This window comes from Neopelma chrysocephalum, unplaced genomic scaffold (assembly GCF_003984885.1).
Source record: "Neopelma chrysocephalum unplaced genomic scaffold, ASM398488v2 Primary Assembly neopelma1_76, whole genome shotgun sequence".
Classification (NCBI taxonomy): domain Eukaryota; kingdom Metazoa; phylum Chordata; class Aves; order Passeriformes; family Pipridae; genus Neopelma; species Neopelma chrysocephalum.
Genome location: NW_020897737.1, coordinates 8598117 through 8612506, shown reverse-complemented (window position 1 = coordinate 8612506; position 14390 = coordinate 8598117). Strand labels below are relative to the sequence as shown.

General features: G+C 33.7%; 1 protein-coding gene across 12 annotated transcripts in view; it reads left to right on the top strand.

Moving 5' to 3' along the window:
* The window catches only part of DMD (dystrophin), a 1013774-nt gene that overhangs the window by 262140 nt on the left and 737244 nt on the right, over positions 1-14390 (top strand). For all 12 annotated transcript variants that reach the window (XM_027688940.1, XM_027688937.1, XM_027688948.1 and 9 more), the window contains 2 exons: positions 11661-11849; positions 12658-12839. In XM_027688940.1, the coding sequence (XP_027544741.1) occupies positions 11661-11849; positions 12658-12839 (371 nt within the window). The remainder of the gene's footprint in view (positions 1-11660; positions 11850-12657; positions 12840-14390) is intronic.

The following is a 14390-nucleotide window of genomic DNA, read 5'->3' as shown; positions in this document are numbered from 1 at the left end:
TTAAACAGTCTATGGGCAGAAGCACAACTCATGATCAGCCTCCTAATCAGTGCTTCTGTCTTACGCCTCTTCAATAATGGGAGGATTCAGAGCATACTCCTTTTGTCCAGAGCATTTGTTAGCAAAACTTACAAATCCCAACGGCTGGTAGCTGGCAAGTGGGAGGAATCAGTCATGGAGCTCAGAAGTGAAATTTCAGAATCATGCCTGGAGCTCAGAAGTCAAATTTATCTGCTCCCTGTACATTTGCCTGTTCACAATCACTAATGAAGTGGGGTTTTTTCCATCTCCAATAGGTAATGACAAGTCTTCGGTTTGACATAAAAACTAGTTACTTGCTGACCTTTCTATCCTCTTTTAACTTTCCCTGTTAATTGACCTTATAAAAACACATATGAGAAAATCTTTTATTTTTTTTATGTAAGACTTTTTCAACTAACACATCTTACTTAAAAATAGATATAGGTTTGTTTAAACAAAGGAACGCTAGAAATGCAATGTTGTGCGTCCTATGTGAATTAATAGTGTTCATTGCTGACTGATAAGAAAGGGTAATATGTTATTCAGAAAGTATAAATTCCTAGATAAACTATATCTTTATATGCTGTATATTCGGATTGAATTTAATAACTCTGAACAAATTAATAATATAATAATCACGAGTGTACCTGTAGGTGGTTGGAAATATCTAAGAACAAAACCACTTTTTTAGTAGGTGAACTTGATTTGCATTACTTTTAAAGTGGAGAGGGCTTGGTTGGTTTTTTTTTCTTTTTAACTATTAGAAACATGGAAATGTTATACCAGTCATTTCCTGATTACATTATTGGTGAATGTATTTTTGAACAGAGAACTGTATGTACTTTCATTTATACACATTTATACCCTGATTATTTTTTACCTATAGTTTATTTTTAGGTGCTTTTAAGTAGCTTCAGTGTTATTTTAAGTTTCACCTGTATTTTTTTTGAAAAGCACACTTAACAAGAGATTCATAATTTCAAAGCTGAGCTGTGATATAACTGCTTCTTTTTTTAAGTCTGTTATACAAGTTCTAACCTGTGGTATAAATCTGTTACTGCCAAATTCAACACCTTGTTAATGTGAGTGAGAGCATTCATCTTTAAAAAAAAGTAATTGAATTTTGATGTTTCAAGTCTTTTTGCTTCTCTTGTTTTGAAAAGAAACCCATTTTCTATGGATTTTAAATAATTATCAAGGAATACAATAAGATATAAAGGAGACATAACATTTAAAAGTATTCTTTTAAGTTGTTTTTTGCCACTGAGTCTCTTGAACATACTTTATGTGTATGGTATGTTAAAAATGGAACTAGATACAGCAAATAAGGACATATATACTGGAAACAGGGTTTTTATATCCATAATATGTTAATTAACAGATTTAATCCCCCTCCTGACCTCTAGAGTTGTAGAATTGCTTGTACCAGCAGTGGATTTGATGCAAGGAAGAGCTAGATGAAATGTGGGAGACAATGTTAATGAAAATCCTTACTGGTAGACAGACTAGTGTTCATTTTTTCCTAATTTCAGGACTGAAATGGAAGGAACTTGAGGGTACAATTTGAAGTCATTATGCATCCCTATTTCAAACCCTTAAGAAAGCCCTTTCAGTTTATGCACATGTGAAAAGTGAATTTAGTCTGAGACTGAGAAAGCAAGCAATTCATTCTTTGCACTCTTTCATTACACCCAGTAAAACCTTTGAAATACAGAAGAAATAAAGACTGAACTCATATCTTTTGGAAAACTCTCAAATCAACAGGACAATTTACCACACAAATGCAATTTAAAGCGTTTGTCCAGAGATAAAATTATAGCATAATTCTAAATAGCAGTATTATTAGATTTTTACTCATCTATGTATATCAGGTGAACTTCTCAATAGTATGATACAATTTTGCTTCATGGTTTTACATAACATTATTTTAAAACTTAATAACAATGTAGCAGCAGCAACATATTTTGTTACTTCTGATGAGTGTTAATCGCTCTACTTTTTATAATTCAACCAAATTTTCTGTCTTACTTTACATCATCCTGTGGTTGAATTCTATTTGGCTAAAGTAAAACTGATGTGCATTGTGCCCTTGAAGTACCTGTAGCTGTAACTTTGAGGAAAGAGCTTCATGTTTTACTCTATCAGAAAATATTAATACTTCTGTGGAGAAAACCTTTGTGCCCTCAATTGCATATAATACTCTTCATGGTAAATCTGAAATATTTTTGGTGCATGACAAATGGTCCTATATTGAAAATGAGAAGTGAATGAACAGTTAATTGCTCGAGTCAGTGGGAGTTTCTGTTTCCTGAATGTCCTTTTGCCCAAATGATTACACTGTGGGAAAATGGATAACCATTTTTAACTCCTGTATTTAACAATACCATTTGAGTTGATGTTTTGCAGGATCAAACTAGAGTTGTAGGTTTGTGGGAAATGCCATAAATGGTTTGTTAGCTCAGATTTGTACAGCAGGCAGGTCTGCATGTTTACCTGAAGTAGTGACCTTTGAAAAGGCCACATTGCTTATCTCTACTGATCACGAAAGTCCTGGTTTCTTTCTTTCCCCCACTGATTTTGATGCAATAGAAACTGCATTGTAATATTTGTGTAGATGACTCTTCCTCTAAGATACTGCCACATGCACTTTGTGGTTTTGATGTGCAGGTGCAGACTTCAGATAGAAGTGTACAGAAGAAAGTATTCATAGATTTTCCATGTTCATTTAATACAGCAAAGGCTTCTGTCTCTATGTACAATAGTCTTAAGGAATTTTGCTTTATAGGTTTCTGAGATTTACAAGTATTCTAATATTATTGTTAATATTTTAATATCTAATATTTATCTAATATTATTAATACATGTCCGTTAGCCTGTGGTGATCAGTGAGCTAAGGGAAGAGGCAGGAAGGAATAATACCTTTTAAAAGAACAATACATTTGGAGTGGAAGGTAGCAAACAATTTTTTGGATGTTCAAACTTTCTTCAGAAATTCTAGCCCTGAAAGCATAATATAACAATAAAGTAAAGCAGAAAAAATTGTATGGAACAATATGGTGTTTGGACAGAAAGTTTTTGGTTTTGGTTTTTTTTTTTTTTAGAACTTAGTTTAACTGTAGTAAAGAAATAATATATTTTTTTGATGAAATAAATAATTCTTAAAAATTAAAAAGGAAATTTTAGTTACTCTATACTTTGCTTCTGGAGGATTAACAAAGTAATTTTGAAAATAATATTATTGTCTGTCAGAAGCAAACAAAAAATATAAACCAGAGAAGGGGGAAGGAGAGCAAGATAGTGAGAGAGAACAGAGATAAAAAGCTCTAAAGATTTCTATAAAAAATAAGAAAAACATCATGCAAACATTGATTGTGTCAGGGGCATCACATAGAGAGAGCAGCAGCTTCAGATGCAGAGACTATCAGTGAGACAAGGGGAGGATGGGATGAAAAATAAATTGACATTCTGTTATGGGATTTATTGAGGTGGCACATTTCCTGTGTGCATCCTGTGCTGCTCTGTAGTTTGTGTGAGGTATTTTTCTGTTCAGCATAACCTATTTCATACACTTAACAAGTGAGCTTCATTGTTGAGGCGTTATACATATAAAAGAGATTAACAGTTTTGTGATTAATTTTGATTTTCACTTTTTATATTGACTAAGGAAAAGAGCTTGGGGATTTTTTCTTTCTGTATTTTAGGGGAAATACAATGTTCCTGTAATCAGGATTGTTTTTGTAATTCCTGATTGTTGAGTTTGAATTTGAAAGTAACATCAAAAAATAGAGGTTCTACAACACTGTGTTAATTTTAAAAGGTATTGAGGTGTGATAATAATAAATGTCTACATGATTGCATAGGTTTTCCCACTTGAATTATACTGCAAAATGACTAAGAAATTAATTCCACAGCACAGTATGTGTTGTATGTTACTCCAGCTCCTCTATGTCATTAGCATTGTTCAGTATGATAACCTTTCTAAAAATGTTCTCTCGTCTGTTTATAACTGACTTTTCCTTTTCAGAGCATATTCAGTTTCTGTCCAATATCTGTGGTTTTAAAAATTCACTTGGTTATTTCTATGACTTCATTTCTTTCTATTCAAGTTCTTAATCACAATGATCGTGTCTTCTCTGTGTCACCAAGTAAATACTTTCTCTGTTATGCCATGCCATGTCTTGCTGCTTCTAGTGTTTTCCTGTCTCTCCTGTCTCTTTTAAATTCAATCTCAAAGTCACTTTCTGCTGCATTGATGGCTTTTAAACTAAGTTTTAACAACTCATTCATGTTCAGCCTCCTAATTTTCCCAGTTTTAACTTTGCCTTTCACTGTTTAGCCTTTTTTCTGGCTTTTTTTCTCCCTTTCTGTGAATGTGCATGATGGCTACTGCAATGGATATGCAATTGAATAGCTATAGTTTATAGTCATGTGTTATATTTTAGAAAATATGAGTACATGTCTATATGATACGGGGAAGGATAATATTGCTTGGCAGAATTTCACCTATAAAGCACCTGCAATTCTTTTCTGCCACATAAGCAATGTCTGGCAAAAGTATCTGATAAAATATTTACAGATTCTTTTTCAACATTCTGATACTCATTTGAAGAGCAAAAATAGTTCTAGGAGAATGTACTGTGGATAAATAAATAAACCTAAACATGTCTCCAATTCCAGAAGTAAGAAGTTTCTTTTTTTGCTAAATCTCAACTGGAAAGGGGAAAAGAGAAAGATGAAAAACAATTGTTGAGAAAAAAAGAGTAATGGTAGGGAAGAATATGGCTAGAAATACATTTATAATGTATTTTTAAACTAACAATTCTAGAATTACTAATGTCTGTTAAGAATTTAGCAGCTACAAAGTTACACATTAGTTGCATATTGTCTCTGTAGTGAGAATTTAGAAACTTGTAAGTCACAGTTCTTTAAGTATGTCTTCATATGTACCTCATTAGTAATTGTATCTGGGTACATCTGTGTATTCTCACTTACCCAGCATCCACTGATTTGTGGGTGAGAAATTTCCTGAGCCAGAAACAGCATCTTTATGTTTAAAAGTCCTCACTGGATTTTCATCCTGTTCTTCCATCATGTTGCTGCTTTCTGTGAACGTTTAGGAAAGTTTTCTGAATAATTTTCAGTGTGTTCAGAAGTACTTCTTGGTAGTTCCTGCTCTTATTATCATTTGGAAATATTTTAGTATTTTCTGTATTATTACCCAATTTATAAACCTGAGGTTCTGCGATCAGAAGAGGAGGAAAACCCTATTGTGAGATGACTGGTTATCATTTTAACTGATTCACAGCTTTTGATTTATTATTCAGAGCATGTAGCTACAAGCAAGGTAGTCATGCTACAGAATTTGAAAAGAAAAAAAAAAGCATTAAATCACTTGGACCTCTTCTGCAACAGCCTTTTGGTTAGTTTTTAATTTTAAATTGGAAACGTATTCATCGTAGTGGCTTCCATTGAAGAAGGAGAACCTCTTTAATAGAAGAGGAAAAGATTAGGAAAAGATTAAATATAATATGGATAAATCACATAAGAACCATGAATGGGATATTCAGCCTATTCAAGCAAATTTCACTATTTAAGATTTTAGATGACTTTGCAAAATCACTTTTTAATAATTCTTTTTAGCTCTATTAGCACATCATGTTGAATACTCTGAAATCTTCAGGACCTCAACCTCAACTTCACAGAAACTGATTAATATGTCCACTAATTGGCCCTTGTCCCAGAGTCTTTATTTCTCAAAAGAAAAATTCATACTGTAGATATGTCTTATAGTTAAATGCTCTTGTTGTTGATGCTTTTGAAGGCATTTTGATGTTGTATTGTGTGGAATACATAAAAAGAGTTTTGGAGTTAAATATTCTTATTGAGAAGGCTAGAGGGTCTTTTGTGCTATGGGATAACAAGATTTTGCTGACAGCAGTGGCAGAAGAGAGAATTAAAAAAAAAAAAAGAAAAGGAAGAGATAGCAACAACTGAACATGATGCTGAAAAGAGAAGGCTACTTTTGCTTCCAGAATGATGGAACCGTATATACACATTTTCATATATACACAGCCTTAACTATAAGGCTGTAGAATTCACAGTAAAGTACATATGAAAATGAAAAGAAAAGCCCTTGATTTTTGGGGGAGAGGTTTCAGTTTTCACTCTTGGCCTGCATTTCTATAGTCTTAATCTTGAAATCTCTGTTCGCATTTTAGCAGGATACCCTTTGATGTTTGTTTCTTGATTTGTCTGTCATCAGAGAGAAAGGGAGTACAGTCTATATTTTTATCTCAATCTCCTGTATGACATGCTAAAGAAATAGTTTAGTATGTTTTTGCATAATCCTTTTGCATTTCTTTTGGCTAAGACATAATTCAACAGTCTCTATTCATTTTTCTTCTTCATAGACTAAATAGTTTTTCTGCTCATGAAGATTTTTAGAATACAATTTAGAACAGAAAATTTCATAGTACAGTTTAGGTAAGAAGGGATATTAAAAACCTTTAAAATGTCTTTGTCAGAGCAGTCTACTTCTAAATGCATGTTAAGCCTTATTACATTTAAAATTTACATTTTAAAAATTAAAATTAAGTAAATGTGACCATTACCTATCCCATCTTGAGTATTTTTCATGCTACTGAAATTGTGATCACAATTGAAATTTTGCGGTGGTCTGATCATCAGTGGATAAAATTAACTTTTCCATTTCTTTGTGTATGTGACAGCATAAAACACAATGGACATTTCTCTAATAAGCTGAATCTGCTGACCTGCAGTTACCTTGCTGGTAGCCCTATTGGGAAAAGACCCCAGGCTTCTTGACCTGTGACAGACTTTCCTTAGAAGCCTGTTACCATTTACTACTGGAGAGTTCTGTGAAGAGTCATTGTTTAATACTGAAAACTTATCCTGGGATGAAAACTTCACCTTTCTTTATGTGGAGAGTACCCTTATTTATGTATTATGTAGAGCCCAAATTATCTCAGTGTACTGCATGACATGACAGCACCTGAACTATGCGTCCCCTTAAAGCGTGCCTTGGTCTTGCATCACAAAAGGGAAGGTTTGAAGAATGGTTGGTAGACCAGCCATTTCAACAGGAAGAAATCATAATTTTGTTGTAGGTGTGTGATGAAAGTAATTCCATTTAGTCACAGGCAGTTGATTTGCACATCCACATCAAGTCATATTACTGTCTGGAGCCATGATTCTTAATTGCTTGAATAAGAAGTGCCTTCGTTAGAGAGGTAAGTGTCTCCTGTCATCAGCAATGCCAGAAACAGCAGTACGTTTTAAATTCAGAGCAAAAAACTCAATATAATTGAAACCCTTAAATAAATATAGGCTGAAAATTTTCCTTGGAGACTTTAAAAAAGCAGTATGTTTTGATACACTTTTTATCAATCAGCTGCTAACCAAAACCTGCTTTGATATTTTTCCAAGTACAGGTGCGTTGAAGAAGGCAAGCTAAGTAGAAAATCTTTTTGTGAATCACTGACTTACCATGTATGCAAAATGAAACAGTTTTAAATTCTTAGAAAATTTTTGATCATTGTAGGCAGCCTTGATTCCTGTCTCTTAAGTCTTTGTACTATTTTACCTGTCCTTGCAGTTCCCAGTCTTAGTCTCTTTCCTAAGCCAATTTATTCCAGTTTTCTTCACTGGCTTTACACTGTCTTAAGACAACTGCTACACTCTAGATCCCAAGATGCAAACTTTTGCTGTAATGCCAATAAATTCTTTTTTTGTGTCTTTGTCTTTATTTGTACAAGCTGTTCCTAATAACGTAGTTGAAGAGCTTAATTTTCCTTTACCCCTTTCCTGTCAATACTTCCAACATTTTCCTTCCTTTGTAATGAATGTACTTTCATCACTACTAGCTGGCTCTGGCTTTTTTTTCTTCTCAGCATGTATATTGCCTAAGCTCCATTGATTTTTAATGACCTAATAATTTGCTGAATCTCGAAACTGCAGTTGCAAGGACAGGTCAGTTCCTCCAGGTGGAAACATATGCAGTACAAATGTAACCACCGAGAAAATCAGGTACTAAAAATCTAACTTGTCTCAATTGAGCAAGCAAAACCTGCATTTTTTCAGGCAAAAACTGTGTGGATTTTCAGATGAGTGGTAGAAAAAAAACCAGTCTTCTTAACCCAAGATTCATTCACAGAGGCATTTTTTAAATACTTAATAAAATGAAAGTTCTTGTCTCATTTAGAACAAGGAAATAGTTAAGATTACAATAACAAGCAACCTGACCAATTTATCTTATGATTTTTATTACCAGAAATGACTGAACTATTCTGTCTGAAGTCATCTGTTGAGAAAACATAGTCTTGATTATTGAAAAGATTATTTTATCATTTAACATTTTAGCAGTTATAATTTTGAAATAACAAAGACACATAAAATAGGATTTTGTAATGAGAAGCTCGGGGGAACTGAAAGAATAAGTAATGGTGTCATTCTTACATGATAAGAGGCATATTTAGGGAGTGAATTATGTGTGCTATTTTCTGAGGCTGTAATCCTGCAAAGGGGGTTTTCAAAATGAGAAACATATTCTGAACTTAAATTTGCCTTTACTAAAAAATGTTTCTTTAAAATTTTATGCCTCTGAGTTTAGAGCCACATTCTTTATCTTTTACAGTGGGACAAGCAGTTTCTGAATGAAGGAAATATATAACATAAATAAGAATGCTGGAACAAACCCTAAATCTTAACTGTAAAACTACTTTCTAAAACTGCCCAACTAATTTCTAAAACTCAGAAACAGTCTCTATGAATTAAGAGGAACCTTCTTGGAGAATTTACTAACACACAACTAATCCTTCTCCTCCCTTTAGGAACATAATGCAATAGCAGATGAGGAACACTCTCTCCCCTCACTTGCTTACCTTGAAGGAGCTACAAGATCATAGTTTAAATTCTGTGAATTGATTCATACAGCTACCAGGAACACTTCATTTTTTCCAGGCTTCTGAAGGTCAAAGGATTTTTATTTTCACTTCTTATACTTTAAATTAAATCTTCAGAGTCCTTGGGGTCTTTCAACCCCCACACCCGAGAAGAAGGTGGTGAAGTGTGTAGAAATTAAAATTCCCGTCTTTTCATCTAGGTATAATTCTTCCAAGTGCAAGAGCAAAGGAAAAAAGATAGTCTAGCAGACAACTTATGGGTCCAGAGCATTTTTTCTTCTACATCAGTTCCTAAGAACAACGAGAACTGTGCTACATGCAAAAATGGCTGACCATTTTCTAAAACAGTCTGCAGGATGACTTCCTGACTAATTCCTAGCTAGATATGATGCAGTGTTGATCAAACATCTGAATTTTTCATGTCATTTCAATTGGTGTTCATCTGTGGTCCTCCAAGTACAGCAAACTTGAGAGTTCTGTGGCTCTGAGAGGTGTCCCACTCAGAGGGAAATTGCTGGCTGCACCCCGCTGTGGTCTGGGAGAGCCTGGGACTTAGGGTCACAAGAGAATTGGCTTTAGTCATAGTAATTTTCCATCCTGGCCACAATTAGGGTCAGTACCTTTCTTTAAAAGTTCAATAATACAAATGTTCCACTCAGGTTGTTTTTCAGGAAAGAAAAGTAAGTCTCCAAGGCTGTTGGTTTAAAAAAAACAGGAGCTCATTAGTCAATGTATGTTCCTGGAAGCAGATAATGTTTCTGATAAGCTCAAGGCCCAGGAGCATTTCTGAGATCACAGTGGAGACCAAGGAGGAGGGAGAGATGTACCACCACAATGTATTCTTATTCAGGTTTTTATTCAGTAAATTACTCAGTAAATGTTTTGCTTTGACTGCACCCAATCAAGTTTGTGTTGCATAGTCATTAAATACTTTATTAAGAATAGGTTTTGATTCAAGAATGAAGCTGTATGCATACTTAGGCAGTTTTTTTTCCTAAGCATGAGACAGTATTCTATGTCCAATCTAGAGAAAGAATGGTTTTTAGATGAAGAACTTTCAAAAAAAATGACAACATAGATAATCATAGATCTCTACAAACATGATATCCCTAGCCTCACTCAACTGTTAGGACAATTTTTTTTTTCTACAGTATATCCCATGCAGTATTGTTATAAAAAGAAAAAAAATTACATGGGATCAAATTATCCCTTTCCACAGTGGACTGTATACTGTAAAAAATTATCTGATGTGGTTGGGTGTAATTTCTTACTACATTTTATAAAATTTAAAATCTAGAGTTACACACAATTCAAATACTCATTTGTGCAATGGGAATATATGGGAGCATTTTCTGTGCTTCACTGTTTATATTTCTGTGAGATAGTACTTTCTTTTAGCAAAAAAGCAAAAAAATCAAACTATAAAGTTCATCAGGTTTTGAAGCCTGCTTTTCTGAGGAGGATTCAGTTACTGAACATCGTTTTTCACATGTTAAGTGCTGACAAATTTATGACTGGTGTTTTAGGTAGCTATACAATTCAGAATGAAGTTGTCGTAAAGATGAAGATTGAAAATTTTATTTTACATGATTAGATTACATCCATTATGCTTCTTGCTTATGGTTCTAGGGATAAACTTTGACTTTCAGTTCTAAACTGCAATGAAAGGCTTTGGAAGCTGCTTCGAGTGTTTTATTGAAACAAGGTTGTCAGTAGAGACAATTTCTAACAACTGTAAAAGCATTAAATGCCTTGGTATCATTTTTATAAAAGTATAAGCATATTTTTATCTAAAGAGTTTGTTTTTAAATTAATTTACTATCAATGTAGCTGAACTTGTTCAGAACTTTTTGAAAAAATTATCAGATGGTATCTTCTGTAGCAAACATGTATTTCTTGCTTCTATTCTGTTCTCATCTTCTGCTGTTATACTAATCAATAAATACTTGTTGATTTCTCTTGACTTGAAGCAGTAGAACAGAAATGTGAATTCTGTGCTTATAACAGTCACCTGGCTTCTAAGGAATGAATATAAGGGTGATCTTTGGGGAAAAGAGAAATCAACAGTAATGCACTTCTGCTTGGTTTTTAAAAGTTATGATTTCACATGAGTTTTCTGAGCTTTTCCAACTTCCTGGAATGGTTTTCACAAATGTGTGTCTGTGGATTGCTCAAACATGGCATTGCATGTAGTGTAAAGGTTTGTTGCATTTGGGTTTTTTAAATATCATGTTTTCCATAGATTTTTTGCAATGTCAGCATGTAACTTGCTGCTTTTTTGAGTATATTATTTTACTAGCTGCTGTAGAAAATAAATATCTCTCATTTCCAAGAGAAAATAGTTAAATAAGAAATAGTAAAGTAGAAATGAAAAAGCAGAATATATAATGAAAGACATGTATAACTACACTCTACAGATATAATTATTTACTATTTGGAATACTTGGTAGGAATTTTGAATTCCAGTGTAAAATATGTGATTTATAATAATGAATTTAATATGATATTTTTTTTATTTTGCTCCATCTTAACTGATCTTGGTCAGTAAACTGATTTTGTACTACTAAGTACTTCCATACATTGGACACATAATTTTCTTTGCTTGTTTTATAAACAGGTGAGGTTTTTATAGAAAACAATGGTGTTCCATTTATTCCTTTGTAGAACTGTCTGACCAGATGCCATTTTCATTGCATTTAAAATTTTGGTTTTGATCAGTTTTCAGAAACTGTTGAACAAAAGACATTTAGCACTACACGGATGGCATCTGAAATGGATCTTGAAAACTACCAAACTGCTTTAGAAGAAGTACTCACGTGGCTTCTCTCTGCTGAAGATGCATTACAAGCACAAGGAGATATATCCAATGATGTAGAAGTTGTTAAAGAACAGTTTCACACCCATGAGGTAAATGTTTATACTAATCTTTCAGTAGTTGCTTATCTGCTTTTATCCCATATTAAGGTCAAAAACACAAACCAAAAATATGTCTAGTTTATTTTGTTCCTTTTTCCTTTCTTTTTTTGGTGTGTTTTGGTTGGTTGGTTGGTTTTGTTGTGGGTTTTTGTTTGGTTTTTTTTTTTTATTGGTTTGGTTTTTGTTTTTTTGGGGGGGTTTTGTTTGTTTGGTTTTGGTTTTTTGCTTTGTTTTTTATTTTGATCTGGAGAATTTAAACATCATACTGGAGACTGTGCCCCAGAATCACAGAATTATTTAGGTTTGAAAAGACCCTTAATATCATCAAGTCCAACCATTAATCTGACACTGCCGAGTCCACCACTAAACCATGTCCCTAAGGGCTGCATGTACATGTGATGGTGACTCAACCGCTTCCCTGGGCAGACTGTTCCAATGCTTGACAACGTTCAGTGGAGACCTTTTTTCCTAATATCCAGTCTAAACTTCCCCTGGTGCAACTCGAGGACATTTCCTCTCATCCTATCGTTTGTTACTACACCCACCTCATTACAACCTTTTTTCAGCAGTTACAGAGATCAATAAGGTCGCCCTTCAGCCTCTTCTTCTCCAGGCTACTTTTTGCTGTATGAAGAAAGTGAAAGTGTTTATTTCTGGTTCACGTTACAAGGTTTGGGTAGGGTTTGAAAAAAATAAAAGCAAAGTTAAAAATCATGCTTGCAAAATGATGGAATTCTGGAATTTCCTTCCAAAGAATTCATCTTAAAAGTGGATATATATATTTTTTTTTTATTGTCAGGGTTTTATGATGGAGTTAACAGCTCATCAAGGACGTGTTGGTAATGTTTTGCAAGTTGGAAGTCAACTTCTAACAACGGGAAAACTTTCAGATGGTGAAGAGAATGAAATCCAAGAACAAATGAATCTACTTAATTCTCGATGGGAAAGTCTCAGGGTAGCAAGTATGGAAAAACAAAGCAAGTAAGTAATATGTCAGGTAAAATAATATATATTCACTTTGACTGAAACAATCCTGAACTTGACTAACAGTTGGGGTTTTTCCTTCAGTTCACTGTGAAAAAAATTCCATCTTTTATCTGTTTTAATCTGAAACTTAATGTGCAGTGACTTTGAAGCCTGAATGGTTTTTGAACCTTGAAGCCCAATAACACTTCAACCAAAATGTATATAACCTTCCTCGCATTTTTCCAATTGTTTCAACAGATATTGTATCACACATTGTATCTAGCCACAAAGAAGAGAATCTTTACAAGAATACAAAAGGAAAAGGGAAAGAAATCTTTAAGCCCTGTAAAACATGATCCCATAAAAAGAGTAAATGGGAGCTTAGCTTTCCTGGAAATATTGTCGTGGTTTATCTGAGTACAAATTATACTATTCAAAAAATGGAAAATCCTACAGCTTGAAGTTGAAATAAAAGTGAATGTAGAAAAATAATATGTTAAATAGTCACATTAGTCTTTGGAGCATTTTTAATATTATAACGTCTTATTTAGAAATTTTTATTTACATAGTACCATCTAGTATAAGAAACACTGTGATTGTGTCAATTTGGTTTGCAGGATACAGAGATTCTGGGAAAGTTATGGAAGGTGATTTATGTGTGAGTTTCCTTCCTTAAGAAGGAAACTGATTTTTACCTGATTTTTCACATTTATTCCTCTCAACCTTTCTCTTTTTTCTTTTCTTTTTTTTTTTATTTTCCATTTTATGTGTATACTCTTAATATCTGTCTGACAGGATAATTCTGTTTCAAACTCATGTGACTGGGTCTTCCTTTGTCATGAGGAATTTTGTGCACCTAGTGGCCTTTCTGTAAGGGGACCAGTGTGAAGTTTACCAACTGACATATTAAATCAAATGCAGGGGAAATTTTAAAATTAATTAAGTGTCATTAGGAGTTTCTTTATAGCCAAGTAGTATTAATTGTTGAAGACTATGGCTGTTCTCTGCAATAAAACCAGATTAATGCAGTGGCAAGAAAAAAGAAAAAAACAAAAAACAAAAGAGTCTGAGATCCTTGGTGGTCTTCTAGGAACTTTAAGCTAGGTAGATTTCATTAAAATCTCTCTGCTGAAGTCTTAATTTCTCTCTCAGAAAATCCCAATGAACATGTACTAAGCAAGAAACTCTTCTATTTCTTTAATACAGCTGGAAAGTGACTCTTTTTGCAAATGTGATTTTAATAACAGCTAAATATCTCTAGCAGTGAGACCAATGGTCTAGTCCAGCATCCTGACAGTAGCAGAACAAGAAATGACCTCAAGTTGCACCAGGGGAGGTTTAGATTAGATATTAGGAACTTTATTTTTTTTTTTATGAAAAAGGTTGTAAAGCATTGGAACAGACCACCCAGGGAACTGGTGGAGTTACCATCCCTTAAAATACTCAAAAAATGTGTGGATATGGCACTTGAGAAAATGGTTTAATGGTGAACATAGGGTGGTGCTAACACTGACTGTTGGACTTTGATTTCCAAACTTAATGATTCTATGAGTCTAACAAAAGGTT